Source organism: Andrographis paniculata, unplaced genomic scaffold (genome assembly GCF_009805555.1).
Source record: "Andrographis paniculata isolate CXL003 unplaced genomic scaffold, ASM980555v1 Contig21END, whole genome shotgun sequence".
Classification (NCBI taxonomy): Eukaryota; Viridiplantae; Streptophyta; class Magnoliopsida; order Lamiales; family Acanthaceae; genus Andrographis; species Andrographis paniculata.
This window is the reverse complement of record NW_026137502.1, coordinates 643000-661855: the sequence shown is the minus strand read 5'-3', so window position 1 is coordinate 661855 and position 18856 is coordinate 643000. Positions and strand designations below refer to the sequence as shown.

The 18856-nt window shown below is 31.5% G+C and overlaps 2 protein-coding genes across 2 annotated transcripts in view; one reads left to right on the top strand and one right to left on the bottom strand.

Annotated features, from left to right (window-relative positions):
- Positions 1-4126, bottom strand: part of LOC127244726 (uncharacterized) — a 57415-nt gene extending 53289 nt beyond the window's left edge. The window contains exons 1-7 of the mRNA XM_051265205.1: positions 3982-4126; positions 3741-3887; positions 3482-3559; positions 2963-3075; positions 2573-2666; positions 1321-1364; positions 37-105 (exon numbers count right to left, since the gene is read on the bottom strand). Coding sequence (XP_051121162.1) covers positions 37-105; positions 1321-1364; positions 2573-2666; positions 2963-3075; positions 3482-3559; positions 3741-3837 — 495 coding nt within the window. The 5' untranslated portion in view covers positions 3838-3887; positions 3982-4126. The remainder of the gene's footprint in view (positions 1-36; positions 106-1320; positions 1365-2572; positions 2667-2962; positions 3076-3481; positions 3560-3740; positions 3888-3981) is intronic.
- Positions 4127-12118: 7992 nt separating this feature from the next.
- Positions 12119-13682, top strand: LOC127245072 (uncharacterized). Its single transcript, XM_051265714.1, has one exon. The coding sequence runs from the start codon at positions 12252-12254 to the stop codon at positions 13530-13532; it is 1281 nt and encodes a 426-aa protein (XP_051121671.1). The 5' UTR covers positions 12119-12251; the 3' UTR covers positions 13533-13682.
- The last annotated feature ends 5174 nt before the right edge of the window (positions 13683-18856 follow it).

The window sequence follows — 18856 nt, the reverse complement described above, 5'->3', positions numbered from 1 at the left end:
GGGAACAAACATCGGTTCAAACAGTGGGTATCATACCTTTTCACACAGTGAATCCCAATAGAGAATGTGGACGTTTCTGATAGATACTTGAATGCTGTCAATAATCTAAGGAAAGCAAAGTATATAGAGATAGTGAGAGAGGTGGGGTAAGATAAAATTACATAATGGAGGGAATTTCACATAGTTTCTTCCTAGCAATATCACAAAGTCCATTCCATTTTTATATAACTAATATAATTTTCAATAAATGACATCTGGATGTGTTTCAGCTTTTTGACCAAAAAAATGAGTTTGGAATCACAAGGTGATGGAGAGGGACTTCAAGAAACAAGATCTTTTAGAGTTAACCTAGATAAAAATCCTACAAACCATGAAACTGTAATTGGTAATTTGTATCCTATCCTAAAAGAATGTCCTACTTTAATACTTCAGAGAACTTCTGACACTCCTGTTTCCGATGAGCAAATGAACAAACAGTTTCACTATTAATTACATTGTCCGACACTGAGAATCCCAACATGATGTATGACGAGAGTTGGGTACATAAAGTTAATATATGAAATATTTTATTACAACATTGAACTTAAATAGAGAATCGCAATAGCAATAACACCAAGAAAGAGCTGCACTGGAACACCCTTATCTTCATAAAAGTGTACAATTGCAACATCTTCCAAAAGTGATGAGCAGCAAAATACTCTTCTTTGCTAAACAACACAATGTTATCAGCTTTTTCACTCATACCTTGTGATGTTTCGTGGTTGCAGTTCTAATAATCTAGATTGCATAAAGACTTTTGTTGTATCTTGTATGTCCACAGACCATAACAATCCTTAATTTTCAAAATAAATAAACTCATGTGTGACTATTTCAGTGGAGAACGTATCCCAAAATTCAAAACACTAGAAAATCGTTATGGTGTGTTTATTTGTGTTTTGGATTTTTTGGTATTTTATAGGTTGCTTTGCATTGGAATTCTTTTGAATGGAAAATAATTGTAGAATGTGATGTTAATATAGAGTAAAGGTATTGAGATTGATTTTTTGACTGAAAAACTTATTATAGATTACATAGTGTGAACAAGCTGTTGAAAACAGAAGTGAACAAAGCTATAGTTTTTCACAGCACAAAGAGCAAGAATGAGAGAAAAGCTGATAACCAGCCAAATATCTTAGTTATCTTCGACAGTTGGCAAACAACCCAAAACAACTGTAGATAGTGTTCATCACAGAAAAACTGGACAAATAATCCCAAATTGATATCTCTGCAAGGATATTGTAAATGATAAGTAGAAAACAATGTTGGAAACAAGTACACTACCTTGGCAGTGATGTAAGAAACAAAAGATTTTCCAGTCTGATTGTCTGCCAAATAGATGCATTATTAGTAAAAAGTGAAAATGCAGTATTGAATGTTAGGAAAAGAAAAACACACATACACACACAACCAAAACAAATGCACACATAAAATCACAGTTATTTTTTTCTCTGGGGGGGGGGGGGGGGTGCGCAGGGAAGAAAAAATTTATCTATATAAAAGAGATTGAAATACAAAGGTAAGGGCCCCGGCAAGCGTGCAACCAATTACAGCCAAACCATTAGTTCTTTCCCACCCCTAGCACCGCGCTTGGCAAAAAATACCTTATACCATAGACTCATTAGCACTACAAGGATAGAGATTAAGGGGATTTTTTCAATAGAAAAATTAAACATATTTGAATTGAAGGTTAAGTGTCCAAGGAGGAACAGGACCATGAATCCAGCCAAGAAGCATTTGTTGAATTACACTCAACCAGAATTCTGGGGAATGGGTCGAGATTGCTCAGGACTGCCTCAATAGGGGGCATGATAGAAAGAATTTCAGTAGTATTTCACATTAATTGTTCTATAACTGCATCATCTTCAACTCCGATAATTACTCTATTAATTTTAACCAAGTAACTGAATGAGAGTTGAATTCAAATCTCTTAGTTTCCTACAATGAGTGTTTCCTAACAAGTTGGGAAAAAGTATAAGGCATTGAGATGTGAATCTCTCTACTAGAGTGCAGAAAAGACAAGCAAAATACTATATGAAGAACGATTATGCAAGAAATTCAAATTTGCAAGCTGCATCAAACAAATAAATTTTATGCATTTTGGCTTTTAAATCATGATTGTCAAATACTTATTCAGTCTCAAATACGAGAAGACAGCAATGATTGGAACAACAGTAGTATTTTGATTATTTGATACCATATTAAAATAATATTCAAAACATGGGATATATCAAAATGTAACTTTATAATATGGTATCACTAAACTGGTATCAATAAACAAGTCCGGACTATCTTGCAGTACCCAATGTGTTTCCAGAATTCTCTCCCATGTACAGGAAGGTCAAGGAAGTTGGTGACTGATGATAGGGGTCAGGGGAGTCTTGTACTCTCTCCTTCAATTAATAAAACCTTATTCTACTCCCCAAAAATAAATAAATTGCAATTAAAAAAGTTGTTTATTTGCTCATACGGTGCCAATTATGACAAACACTTGTATTACAAGCATAACCACAAAGCTACCATATGTGAGGCTCACCACATACGCGCCTTGATAGTTTTGCAAGTTCTGCTGTAGCAAGCTGGGCCTTTTTGCTTGCAAATTCTCGTCTTTCAACAGCATCCAAACACCACTGCCCCAACACAACAAAATGCAGTATCAATCATTTTAAGTTAAGAAGCATAATCAAAAGCTAAGTGTTAACACACACACACAAAAAAAAAAAAAACTACAAATACTCAAAAGTCATTCTTTATCAATTAAGGGAATAAAGAAAAAGGAAATATAATAATAGGGATAAAAGAAAGATGGATTTGATGTAAACACATATGAGGCATAAAAACTAGAGTCACCCAATATAATGATATTTTGTAGCATAGTTCACAATCAAAATTAAATTAATGATAAGAACTCTTGACATGAAACAACCTCATTGTCATCCCGTTGAGAGACACAAATATATACATCTTCCAGCATGATTATAAAGGGGTCCCAGCCAAGTTTCTTCCATGGAATTCTGATACTTAATTTTCCAACACGGCCTGTAAGGCATTCAAAGAAATCATATAGGGTATAAATGCATGATCAAACTAAATACAAGAGCAAAAAGAACACTGCAAATTGAAAATATCTGTAACAATAGGGAACATACAAAGTAGCTAATGTAATTAGATCCATTTGAACTCTTCACAACAGCAGAACAAGAATTACCAGTAACACGGTTAATCCACTTAGTTGGTATAACACCTATCAAGGGAATAATTCATGCAAAGGACAATAATCTTTCTCAATAGATTCATTTAAAGTCAATCACCAAATGTACTCACTGCCTGCATACAATTGTAATAACCTAAAACATCAGGACCTAAAACCCCATCCCCCACTCACCCAACCCCCACCACCAATATATATGATTTCCCTAAATATTTTAACTACTTACATAAATACCTTGTTTGAAAGCAAATGGTAGCCGGAGGTAGTCAAATGCTTCCACAATCAGCTCCACGTTTTCCAGCAGAACCTCCTCTGCAACCCAAAAATGGACAAAAACTTATTAATAACTTCGATTCTCTATCAGCTAACAAGTATTCAGACGTTGATGGAGTTCACTGCAGACGCTTAAACAGTATAACTAGAACAAAATACACGAAAAAAACGAAATGGTGCGGTTTAAAATGAAATTAATAAACATCCCCAAAAAGAATACCATTCCAAAGAGTGATTTTGAGCTGCTCTTTCTGGATATCTTTGATGTATTTGCCCAAATATCCCAGTATCAACTGCCTCACCAATCCTTCAAACATCCTCCTCTCTTTACTTTCTTCCCGTTTTAATCAGCATAAGTCCAATCTCCCTAACCAGACAAGAAAGAAGGCCGATAATACCAGTTCAAATTTAACAAATGTCGAAACTATTCTACCTAAAACCACATCGCTCAAAAGACTTACCTTGTCCCAGCTCCATGGCGTTTCTCGAATATTACCGAATACCTTCCGGAAGAGAGGTGAACCGCCGCAAGCTGACGAAGAGGCGATGAACAGAGCAGAGGATTAAAAAGATCGAAGGCAGCGAAGAGAAAAGAATGGAGTCTCGAAAGACGATGTTTTTACATTTTTCTTTTCTCTTTTTTTCATATAATTAAATATTTTTAGAAAATATTTATTGTTAAATCTATTACTTTTTAAACTATACTAATTCCTTCTAAAATATCTAAGGTCCCAAGTTTACTTTAGAGGGAGTTTGGGAAACAGTTTCAAAAAACTTTTAATTTATTAAATAATTTTTAGTTAATTTAGGTGTTTGGCTTTTTTTGAAATATTTTTATCAAAAAGTCAATTTCTAAAAAGCTTATCTATCTAACGTTTTAAAATAACTTTTTTATTTTAATTTTGATTATTCCGTCTTCAAACTTAATTATTTATTTTATACATATAAAAATATTTTTATAGTAATTTTATTACTTATTTTTAATATATTTAATTTATTAAATTATATTTTTATTTTTGTAAATTTAAAATAATTACTATTATTAATTATTACATATAAATTATTTTATTTGTAAAATATATAAATTTTTAAAATTAAATCAAATAAAAAAAACAAATGTTATTAATTTATTTATATATATTAAAACAATAATAAATATATATACGAAAGATTTATTATTTTATATTTTGTATAATTTTAATAAAAAATTATTATTTTTTAGTAAAAATAATTTTTTCATATCTAAATAATAAAAATAAAAATAAATATTTTATAATATTTTTATAATTTTTAATAATTAATTAAAGAATTCTCATAAATTTCAAATCAAAATGAACAAAATTAAATATTTTTAAAAATAACATATCAATGTCTTTAATAGTTATTTTATATATAAACAGCTAACGTCTAAAAGCTATCAGCTAATTGTCAAACGCACCCACAAGAGCATCGTTAAATTCCATAAGTTTTTTTTTTTTAACGTGGCTATCTTTTTATTTTTTTGTATTTTTAATACACTTTTATATGTTAAATTGTGAATAAATTTTTAAATTTTTCAAAATTTCTCTAAAACTTTCTCGTCTTTTTTAATTTTTTTTAAAACTCCTATGTACATGTTTATTTTTTAATTTCAAATATTATTTTATTTTTTTACAAAATACTAATTTACAAAATTATAATGTCATTTTAAAATTAAACAGTAGATATCTATTTTGTCTTCAATCCTAATGTTTCTTTGTACTCTCGTTCTCCTTCGACCGAATCCACCACAATATTCAACTATTTCACCTACAATCATTATTGTCTGACTGTCGCGGGCTTGCCGTCCTCTGCTGTCGTTTTCATCCGCCTCTGGCAATGACTCTCCGTAAAAAATAAGTGTTTTGAATTTTATATTATTATCTACTTTTAAATTTATTATAAAAATATATAAAACGTAAAGACAATGTTCTTATGTTAATATTTTATACTCTCATTTATTTCTTTATTGTGTCTTATATGTTCATATTGATTTATTTAGTTATTTGGTTTGATTATTTATGTTAAAAATATTCAAAATATTATGACAACATTTTTTTTTTTGTCTCAATTGTGTTTTCTTGCAATGTTTATTTTGAAAATTTTGGCTTTGGCCTAATTCAATCAATCAATATAATAGTTGATCAATTCCTTAACTTGGTCTACCGGACTCGGCCCAAATCTTATAAACCCAAATTCTTTATACCTAACCCCAAAGCCTCGCCCAAACATTTAGTCCATTTAGTTAGTTTGTTATTTGGTGGTTATTTTAGAAATAAGAATTTTAGGTGATTGAGTTAGTTAGTTTTCAAAAGAGGGAAAACCTATAGAGAAGTTTTGAAGGAAAGTTAGAAGATAACCATTCGAGAGATAAGAGAAGAAAGGGAGAAACTACGAGCGAGTTCGGTGAATTCTGAGAGAGTTTTCGGTGGAAATAGAAGCTATTTTTTATGGTCAATTTCAGTGGGTATCGAGGCTTATAGTGATGCAATGACCCTCATTTTGACTCGTTGGGACAATTTCAACTTTCTCTTTGATAGAAATCTCTCTTTGCGAACGTGCGACCATACTCAATCTCAAAGGTCACTCTCTTATGGCGACGGTTGGCTTTATTGGAAGTTCATGAGTTGTGCTGCTCCAATACGTTTTGCACATCTCTGTATAGTTATTGGATGTTACGTGCTCGTTCCCTTAAATCTATATTAGATGTTCATTGTTAGGCAATAGCACTAAGTCAAGTGGGGTAAGTAGATTAAAACCATTAACAATTTCAAAGTGGGACATATTAGTAGAATAATGCATCGTCCTATTATAAGCAAATTCTACATGTGACGAACAATTTTTCCAAGAAGTCAAATTCATTTTTACGATGCATTTAAGTCGATTAGTGACTTCAGTTTGTCTATCAGTTTTAATGTGGTATGATGTTAAAAATAATAACTTAGTATCCAATTTCCCCAAAAATAATTTTCCAAAAGAAACTCAAAAATTTTGTATCTCTCTATAAAAGACAATAGAATGGGGCATTTCATGCAAACGTACAACTTCTTTGAAAAATAGGTTAGCAATGTGCATGGCATCATTAGTTTTGTAACAAGTAATAAAATTATCCATCTTTGAAAATCAATCTACTACTACAATTGCATAATCCCTACCTTCATTCGTTCGGGGCAATCCAAGGACAAAGTTCATACTAACATCAATATCACGACGTGATACACGATATACACTGCTTTTTTGCAGATTTTTGTGCTTTTCGAGAGCTCCAACCCTGTAAGGGAGTTCTCGAGTTAAAAATGGCCAGGGGAGTCGAGATTCCCTCCTTCTCTGGCAGCTCACTATACTACTTTCTAGAATAGTTTACTACTTCGATTTCCCGCTTTGATTTACTGATTTCGTAATGTAGATCTTTACTATTTTCTTTAGTAAGTAATGAAATATCAAAGATCTCTTCATTTTCACTTTCATCCATGCTTCATATTTGTGTCAAAATTCTATGATTAGAATTCTATTTCGCTATGGAAGAACAGAGAATAATCGACTATCTTAGTCTAGTTTCGTGCGTATTCATTAACAGATTCTAGGTAGTTCAATGTAGCTAAGTATGCGGAAGGCTTGTCGACCTGCTTAGTTGCTATTCTAAGTTCGATTCTGATTAAAGACAGGTAATAGAAGGGTAAAACCATTAATGAGACAAAGATTAGGATAATTAATGGGCATAGGTGCTGGTCTATTAGGTCATAAAAATCTCTAGTGACAATAGAATTTATTGCTTATAATGTTCTAATATTGGGCGTCATTGAAGTCTTGTTGTAAATCCCTTAAAGTCAAGTACCAGCAAAGTTAGTTCTATGTTAAATTGTTTTGCACAGTCACATTAACTTCTTTTGTCATTACATGTTATAGATATATACTCACTTCCATCATTCTCTCATTGAATCCATGAGAACCTAGCCATCTAGTAACATACAAATCAGACACAACACTATCTAGTCCTCCTTCTCGTTTGCCTACTATCATTCATATATATATAATCCGCTTCCCTTCATCCGCTCGCCTCCACTCACCACCGCTCTCGCTGCACCCGTCGCTCGCATACTGCTCTGTTAAACGCCTCACCAACCTCTTATCTTTACTTGTTTTTCTTTAAATTCTATATTAGTTAACTCTCCAGCTCACTCGCAAGCGAGCCGGTCTTACTGCTTTTTTGTTGCGCTTCACTTGTACAAAATTCTTGAATTAGATTTTGTGACTTAAAATCTCTGTGTTCGACCTGAAAACTCACTAGTAAAAAAAGTATAAATAATAGTGATAATTCGATTCAGGATCTACAACTTCATTTTCATTATCTATATCTAAACATGTTCGATTATGCACATTTACTCAAGAAACTCATAAGAAATTCCTTGTTTTAAGTTCAAACACAAATTGTTTCGCTTATCATAATTTGGCACCGTCCCAGGGATTTTAAACTCAAGAAATTCAGTCCTGAATTAATCTAGTAATGCGCCATAATTTACCTTTAAATTCTGTTATTACGTAATTCTTCAATTTTTATCGTTGTACTAATTTTCTCTTTGATGTGGCAATCTTTAATTCAGGGGTCCTAAGCGTTTTCAGCGTGAATCCAGTTATACTTCTTCTTCTCACACTCAGAGACATCTTTTTTGAGAAGTCACAAGAGAATGGATCATGACCATCCAGGGAAACAATGTTGTCCCTACCACCGCTGTCCCGGCTTTCCAAACTGTCGCCGGGATATCGTCCAATTCTGTCATATCTGCATATTCGCATGAGGTGCCACTGCATGTCCCCACTATACTCCAGCCAACTACTGTTCCCCATGTCCTGACTGGAATGCAGACGCACCTCGCTCAGGTCAAACAGGCTCAAGCCGTCCAGGCTGCGTTCATCGCTGCTCAAGCGACCCAAGCTGGTCACGCCACTGCGAATCGCACTACCATCACCCCACCTCCACCTACTGCTGAGCCCCACCAGGGGCAATTGCAGGGACATAGGGCTATTGATCGCCAATTTGCTGAAGTCCCGATGGACGTTAACGATCAGTCCCTTCTGGATAACACCCTAATTATTAGTTTTGTGCCCAGAGGCTCTAACAATTATGAGGTGAAGTCTGCACTGGCAGGTCTAGCTAGACAGAGCCAACTCCATGGGTTGCTCAATGAAAGCCCTTATGAGCATCTTTTTTAATTTTAACAGGATCGTTGCCACCTCCAAATCTCATGGCATCACGGAGGATGTTGGTAAGCTAATTTTGTTTCTCTTCTCCTTAGCAGGTGAATCCAAGAAATGGTTCCACTCGCTCTACCTAATTCTTGGAACTTTTAAGGAAGCAACACAGGCCTTCGTGAGTAAATATCATCCAGTATCGAAAACCATCAACCAACGGAACGAAATTCTTAACTTTAAGATGGCTGCTGATAAGACCTGCCCAAATCTTGGAGCAGTTACAAACAACTGCACCACAACTGTTCGCACCACGAGATTCCTGACTTCATGGAGTTTCAGATCTTCTATTCAGGGATCACTCCTGAGTTGTCTTTGGATGCAGCAGCGGGTAGCTCACTTATGGGACGATATATGTTCGAAGCGAGGGCTTTGATTGAAAAAATGGCGGCCAATCAGACTAGTTGCCCGGAAGCCAGCAGACAGGAGCTATCGAGGGGTCTTTACCATGTTCCTGCTACCGTTTCACAAGAAAAGCATATAGACAATTTTTTTGTCCAGATCAAGGACCTAGATAAACTCGTAAAGAATGATCTATCTAGTAATAAAAATAAATAGGTAATAAATAAAGTCATGGCAACTGAGGAGTGCGCCTATGATCAACAGAGCCCGCAGGTTGCTGAGAGCTCACCTGAACAGACTCAGAACCCAACGGAGGTCTTCAATAAGGCCAATAAAAATCCTACTTAGTATCAGCAGTTAGTTTCAGAATGGGCAACCCTAAAGGCCTGCCAGTCAATATCATCAACAACTGTTGGATAATCGGTTAATCGATTATTTATTCAATCAATAAAATTTAATTTATAAATTAAATTCATAATTTTCGAAACCGATTATTTGGTGAGTTGAAATGCATGTGGGCTTTGTAATGATTATAAGATATGGTTTAGGCATATAAATGCCGGAAAGTCACTGGCACGCCGCTTACCCGGATCAAATAACGTAGTCGCGGGTTAAGACTTGGGTATTAGACTTGACAAAGTCTATTATGCTCCGGAGACCAATCGAAATAACAAAATATGTTATTGAAATCGAAGCCCAAGAAAATAATAAAAATTAAAAAAAAACCCGAAATACATTTGTATACCTGCATGATTGTAAGTAATACTAACCTACGTGCATGACATAATGCATGACAATTTTATATTTGTATTATTTCAAGCAAATGAATGCATTACATAGAATGCATATGCACGTGCTGCATGATGGATTTATTATAAATAATGATGCACGTAAGTGTGTATTAATTGGGTTTGAATACTCTAACGTGTATATGATTCAAATTTCATTTGAATGGATGATCGGTTACGATCGGTTTCAAAACCCATTAACTCACAAAATAAATTGGAAATTCAATTGTGAATTAATTTCCCCACCAAATGGTTGCCTATATAAAGCCTCATCTTCTCTCATTTTTCAGATAACGACAACCACAACATAAACAATGTCTCACATTTCATTCATCTCTTCTCCTATACATCCGGCGACAATCCAATTTTCCGGAGAGTTTTCCGATTCTTTATCCAACAAAACTCTCTCTTTCCAAGTTGTGTGATATAGTTCAGTTCGCCTCATTTTAGTTCGTCGGAACTCCGAAATATTGGGGTATCACTTAATTCGGAGACGAACGTCGTTTTATCTTTGAGAACGTTGCGCCACGAATTGGAGGCACTACCGGGGCGTATTTGTTTTTACGGAATGAGGTTCTACCTCGACTCGACGTGATTATCGAATTATTTCGATAAATTGATTATTGAAATTTATTTCAATAAATTATTGTGATATCGAATTTATTTCGATAAGTATATTCTTGCAATATAACATTATTATTATTATATTTCTAATAACAACAATTTCATCAGTCATGACAGTTCACTGCGCCGCAATATTATCAAGGAATATTATCCACAACAACATTACTACCAGACCCCTAACTTTCCGCAGCAGACACCTGTTTTTGCCAAGCCTTCCACAGCGACAAATCAATCGCTGAGTCTGGAGGAATTATAGAGAAACACTCAGCGGAAAAATCAGGCGTTTCAAATAAATACATCTGCCCCGATCAAAATGTTGGAAACACAGGTCGGGCAGATTTCCGAAGCACTGAAGCTTAGGCAGAAAAGAACGCCGCCTGGGATAGTCGAGACTATCTCGAACCAAGCAAAGGCTATAGAAACTAGGGGAGGAAAGTGAACGTCATCACCACCACTGTGTGACAGAGGTATTAATCACTCTCCTTTCCCTATTGTTTTAAATTCATTATCTGTACAGGATAAGATAATAAACCAAGCGCCAAACGAGGAAGTTTTTCTAACTGAGCCGAGAGTGACGCAAGGTGCTCACGTGCCAACTCAAAAAGAGAAGGACCCAACCCAAGCGATAGCTAAGGCCCTCTTTCCAACTAGATTAAGAAAGAAGACAATTCCAATGAGTTTGAAAAGTTTTTACACACTTTCCGTAGTTTTAAAGTCACTATTTCATTTGCTGATGGTTTGCTGCAGATGCCACAATACGCTAAGTTTATAAAAGATATAATCAATAAGAAGCAAATAATGCCTGAAGTGGATGCAGCAATGCAGTTGGAGGGTGTGTGCAGCGCCATATTTTCGGAAGAGCTACCAAAGAAATTCTGTGATCCTGACAATTTTATTATTATCTGTACTATAGAGAACCTGAAACCGATCAGAGCATTATGCGACTTAAGAGCTAGTATTAATCTTATATTTTATTTGTTATTTAGTAAATTAGGGCTCTATGAACTTGATCTATGTAAAAATGATTTTTGCTGCTTTTTTTTTATTATTATTAACATTAAAAACAAATACTCCCTCCGTCCCACGCTATTTTCATTTTTATTTATCCCATAATAATTGACACTTTTCTATTTTTGGTAGAATTTATTAAATCAAAACATATTTAACAAATATAAATCAACTTAATTAACTACATAACATACAACATCATAAATGACATAGGATCCACTTAAAACTTCTTTATTTCTACCTCTCTCCTAAAAAAAATAAATATTTTTATCTATATTTAAAACTACACATCTTTTATAAAATTGATTTATGTTAATTATAAATAAACAAAAATCTTTTTTTTATTTACTTGTATTATAAAAAATTTTATTTTTTACAAAATAATATCCATATTGCATGTATTTTTTAATTGCTATATAATTTTTAAATATTTAAATATATATTTTAATTTTTTTGTTATATATTAAATTTATTTTAAAAATATAAATATTATTAATTATTAAAAAAATAATATAATAATATTATAACTAATTATTATTAACTAATTAAACATATTTGTCTCAAGCCAAAGGTTCAACTCCGGTTGGACGGAGGGACTACAAATGAGTCTATTTTAGACCCATGACATCGTCATCCCTCGTCACTATCACGCTGCCTTCCCTGCCTGACTGCGTTGTCCCTCTCTCTCTCTCTCCTCTTCCATCATGACGCCGACTTTGAATTCCTTACGCTTCTCCGATCAAAATACGCAGGACTACATCGAAACTCTGCTGGAATCCGCCCGTCCGTTCCTGCGCGGCGAGCTTGCATCTGTCGATGAAAAACTGCCGCATCTCGTATCTGTTCTGCAGGCGGCCGGCGCCGGCGAGTGCTGGCACAAGCACGGTAGCTTCCTCGACCATCTCCTAGATGTCTATCGGATACTAAAGCTGTGGCAGGCGCCGGACGTCGTATGCCTCTGCGGCCTCTTCCACTCCGCCTACTCCAACTCCTACGTTAACCTCGCTATATTCCCTCCCTCCGCCGACGGACGCGACGTCGTCAGAAAGCACGTTGGCGCGGATGCCGAGGATTTGATCTACCTCTTCTGCGTCGTTCCTCGTCATCCGTTAATTCACGATCTGCTCCTGATTAAGTATACGGACGACGAGCTTGTAGAGCACCTTCGGTTGTCGGAGGCTACTCTCAGTAAGATGAGTAACGGAGAAGATGAGAAAGAAGAGCAGCAGCAGTGGAGGAGGAAACTCCAGTCAATTTGTCCGGCGGAGGGGATAAAAGTGAAGCACATCAAAACAGGGGAAGACGTGGTGATTTCGAGAAGGATCGTAGCTGTGTTCCTCCTCATGACGATGGCGGATTTCAGCGATCAGCTCTTCAACTTTCAGGACGAGGTCTTCGACAACTCCAACGGACGCCTAGAGTTTTCCGGTAACAAAACGCTTACATCTCTCTGGCCGGGCGACGGAAAACCAGGTCTCTGGATGAACTCCGTATCACGAATGGCTGCAATATACATGCTAATCGTCAGAGAAGAAGAGATACTGAAATCTACCGAAGAAAACCTTGGTGGCGGTGAAGATCTGGAGCTGATAATCCCTCCGGTGCTGGACGGATGCACGAAAGTGGTGGATACCGAGGACCAGGTTGCGGCGAGGGATCTGTACTGGGAGGCGGTGTGTAGTGCGGCGGAGATAGGTTTGGAGAAGGCGGAGGAGATGCTGCTGAGGAGCGCGGAGAAGAATCCATTTGTTGGGGAGGTTCAGGTGGTGTTGGGTCAAGTGTACTTGGGGAAAGGGGATTTCACGGCGGCGGAGGCGGTGGCGGAGCGGGGACTCCGTCTGCTGCTAGAGTGGGGGAGTCCGTGGGATAAGAGAATGACGTGGCAGGGGTGGATTGCGTGGGCGAGGGTGGTGCGGATGAAGGCCAAGGAGAAATCCTGGCCGCACGATGGTTGGGGCCTTCTCAACTTGGGTCTTGTCAGGTAAAACAAAAACTAAATGGCTATCGTTTCCTTGCTGAAATGCAAATCAAGCTCACCCACAATAATAACTAGCGGTTAGCCCGTACGCACGGTAGCATCAACAATAAAATTGTAATATTGTATTCGTGTAATAAGAAAAATATCATTTATGTTTTGCGTCATGTAATTTAATATTAAAAATATTTATATATTTGTACAATTTATTCTTCAAATGTTATTTTATTTTTATTATAAAAAACTAATAGAGTAATTTTTATACTCCTTTCGTCCTGCAACAAAATATCCATTTTTTTATTTTAGTCTGTCCCATAACAAAGTATTAATTTCATTTTTTAGCAACTGTACTATCTACCTAACATTACAAATATCCTTACAACTTATAATATATTACACAAATGTCGTTACCTTTATATCACACACTACTAATAAAGTTATTTTAGTCATTTCTATTTTATTCCTACTACATTTTAATATAATATAATATTTTTAAAACTACATGAAAAAAAACAAATGGATATCTAGTTATGGGATATATTTGTTATTTATATTACATATTAATATTCAAATATAAATCTACAAAAAATTCATGATACTCTTCTTATGAGACGGAGACAATATTAATTTTGTATATGAATTTATATTTAAATTTTAAATTAATACTTCGATATACCAATCGTTCAAAATTAATTTATCAATTTGTTTTTAGCAATTATATTATACGTTAAAACTTAAAAATATTCTTAGGGTGTGTTTGTTTGAAGGATTTTGGTGGATTTCCACTATTCATTCAATTTTTTCCCCCCAAAAACATCAAATCAAACACCTATTTTTCATTTTTTATATTATACTAAAAATCAATTTTACATTCAAAACATCACATCAAACCCTATTTATATTACATCATACAACTATTCAAATTCAAAATTTTTACTATTCAAATCCCAATTCAAAATCCAAACCCCCAAACAAACACACCCTATCATCGTCAATATATAGCTAATTAACTATCCATACTTTTTTTTAACAACATACTTTTAAACATTAATATGAAGTGAATATAACTTTTTTTAATAATCCATTAATAATTATAAAATTACTAATTTAGCAAATATTATGCAAAAACAAAGTGATATATATAATTTGTGTAAATTTTTAAATATAATTTTTACTAATAATAGTTGCAAGTGACCTACAATAATAATGTTAAAAATATAATTTTAATGTTTATATTTGATTCTTGAAAATATATTTATACAATGATATTTAAGGAAAAATAACTTAGAAGTATTATATTAATATTTATAATTTATTCTCATTATATATTTTAATTATTCATCACATAATTATTAATATTTATTATTTATTCTTATTATATATTTTAATTATTCGTCAAAATTATATGATGTTATTTTAAAAAAGATATACTATTAAAACTTTAATTTTTTAATAAATTATTAAAAGTCCATAAATTTTTATTTAAGCATACAATATAAAATTCAATTTAAATATATTTAAACTTTCAATTCAACAAATAAAATATTATTAGTAAGTTTGTTTAATTTGTAATAAACAATAATTTCAAATTAAATAACACAATTATTTTTATTTTTACATTATCGATGTTAAATTTGTAATTTTTTTTAAAAAAATATTATATCAACAAATTTATTGTACTTTAAAATATTTTATTAATAATTCAAACCATAAGTGTTTGATTGTTTTCCGTTCAACCAAAATACATACCTACGTACTAAAATGGTAAAATCATATTAAATATTTTCAACAACAAAACAAAAATATTATATTATAAAAAAATAAAAAAGAAGTTGAAAAAAAAAAATTAAAAATTTAGAGGTACAAATACTTTTAAAATGATTTTAAAACAAATGTGCAAACTTACTATTTATCAAAACTCTAATGGGTGTTATTATCTGTTACTATAAAAGTTTTAGATAAGGTGTTGTTAAAATCTAAATTAATTTTTTTTATATAGATTTTCAATTTTTAAATTTTTAAATATAAAATTAAAAAGCTTATTAATAAAATTTTTTTTAATTAATAATTAATTTTAATCCTAATATTCATAATTCAAAATCTATCCCTCCAATATAGCAAATGCATTAGGTCTGCACTTAAATATTTTCATTAAATAAATGACAGAAGTACTTATTTTAAGAAGAAACAAATAACTTGTAATATATATACAAACAAAATATAGTTATATTCTTTCTGGTGGCCAAGAGTACATTCCAGAAGAAGAATTCTAACGATCACCGTTCTTCGTCGCTTCTCCGTCGACCACGGCGCCAATTTATACCGTCATTGAGAGGTTGCCACCACCAATATAAGCTTGAGAAGAACGCATTGAAGGACTACGTCTTGCTATGGTCGGTGCCATTATGATATTCTTAGAGTTTAGATTCCGGAACGTAGATTTCATGCTTGCCGACTTCCGTTTCTTCGCCGGAAGGCTCTCCTGAAGCTGGTCGGGTGTTCGTTTGACATGGACAATTTCTGATTTTTCTTTGCCGGAGATATCATTCATGGCGGAGTTTATGTGGTTCTCAGTGAGGGGATTCACTTCATTATATAGATAGTTGGCTTAAACAAATATACAATTAAAAAATAGTAATAATAATTGCTACTATTATTTTTTTAATTAATAAGAAAAATGTTTCGGTTTTCTTATGTAACTTTTTAGTTTTTCTATACTAAAGCTTTTATTCTTCCCACCAACGGTTACTCTTCTCTATGAAATCAAACATCTTTAAAATATTTATAATATATTTTTATTACAAAAACAAATTATATACGACTACACTTCTTTAAGATGTAGTATTTAAAAACTATTATATATAATGATCAATCAATATTTTTTATTTTTTAAAAAAAATGCAAAAAGGCATTAATTCAAATTTTACATCAGATAAGCTTGTAATATTCTTTTACAATAAATTTGTTTTATTTATTACAATTTTACCAATATATAATTATAAATAATTTTTTAAATATGAATAAATGCATAATAATACTAATAATAATTTGTTATATACGATTTCAATTATATATATAATATTGGATAAGCTCAAATTAATTAATATTAATTAACTTATATACTACACTTACATACATATATTTTTTTAATATAGCACGTATTTAAAAAAATAATTATCAATTCTAAATACATTTTTTGAAATAAAAAAGTAATTAGAAATAAGTGAAGATACAATTACATCACATATGAAATAAATAATTTAATATAGTATCATATATATATAAACAATTAAAAAGAAAGAAAAATATATAAATAATCATTTTGTATGTCTTACATATTATTTAAATAAAATAAAAAAATTATTATTTGCAATGGTCACCAATAAAAAAAGAAAAATTCAAAATAAATAGAAATTCATACTTTTTTAAAAAATGAATCCCACAATGAGTTCAAATATAAGATAATAATAATAACATTTATTATATTTTTTATGCCATTATTAGTAGTAGCTAGTAATGAAAGCACACAGGGGTAAAGGTTATCCATTATTCATAGCCACGGGCTTTTTTAAGGATCTTTTTTATGTTAAAATATAATAATAATAATAATATAAAAAGTAAAACTATTATCTTTTAACCAAATATGCAAAGTAAATATGATTTTTAGAGATGGACAGAAAAAATATTATTTAATTAAATATGCACAGACGTATTTATAAAAGTAGTTATACAAAATCAAATTCAAGACTAGTTTAACCATTTGATCTACAAAAGAATGACCACCGAGCATTTGTGAGAGGGTGGATACGCACGTGGCTATGTAAAGTTAGTGTGTTTGCTCGAAAACAAATATTTCTTCTATTTCATAACTATATATCTATTTGTTTTTTGTACATAGTAGTATTGTGTGATATAAAGATAATTTATATTTGTGTAATATATTGTAAATTATAAAAGTATTTGTAATGTTAGGTAGATAGTACAATTACTAAAAAAAAAAAAAAATTGGATATTAAGAGTCAAACTAAAATGGAAAATAAATAATTTGTTAAAGAGAAGAAGGGAGTATTCTTTTTGTTTCAAGTACATTTTTTAATCAAAAAAATAAGTACTTTCTATTCTAATTCAAATATTTTTTTATAATTTTGTCATTCTTATTAAAAAATTTAGTAAAAGTAATCGTATTCTAATATTAAAATACCTTTAACTTTTATTTAAATTACAAATATATCATCATATATACAATTATTTTATACAAAAGTCAAATAGCACAAATATTAAAACTTCTTATTTATTTTCACTAATAAATACTCCATTCGTCCCACTTAATTTGTCTCGTCTTTCTATTTTCATTTCACATAATTTGTCTTTTTTATTTTAAAATTTATAATTTATAAATTTCTATTTTCGTTCCACTTAATTTTCTTTCTATTTTATAATTTATCTTTCTACTTTAATCGTATTTTAAAATTTAATTTTTTTTTTATTTTAATTAAACTATTTAGTTATTTAATCTTAATTTATAATTATTTTTATTAAATCATAATTATTTTAATTAATATATTTTTTTATTATTTATTAATTACATAATACCTAAAATTAGGTTCCTAAGCTAAATAGAAAAATTTAACTGTGACCGAAGGAGTTCCTCCTCCTTATAGATAATTTGGGTCTATTATTTTAGATAAGAAAATTTATGTAAATTATAATTAATAAATAATTAAGAATTGTATCGGTAAAAATAATTATAAATTAAGATAATTAAATAATTTAATTAATATTAAAAATTTTATAAAATTTAAAATATAATTAAAATATATAATCATATTTCTAAAAATAAATAAATTATATAGAATAGAGGTAATATTATTTTTTAATTTATTATAAAACTCCAAAAGACCTATTTGAACATTAACGGAGGGAGTATGTTTGTTTCTTTCGTATAATTTTTTATAAAAATTATTAGTTTTGTTCACTAATCTTTTTTAATAGTATAATTCTCATAAATATTACATTTGTCCCATGAAATCAACACCATTTGCTTGTTGCATATAAATTATTTTAATATTAGTATTATATTGGTTTAGAGTAAAAAGATAAAAAATGTTCTTATTGAATTGTGTGATATAAAAATAACGGTATTTGTGTAATATATTGAGAGTCGTAAGAGTATTAATTATTTTAGGTATGTAATACAATTACTAAATTAGAAAATTGTACATTTGTTTTTAAACGGACAAAAATGAACATTAGTATCTTTTTATGGGACGGAAGGAGTATTACAATATATACATATTAACATAATATACACTCAATCCGTTATAATACAATAGT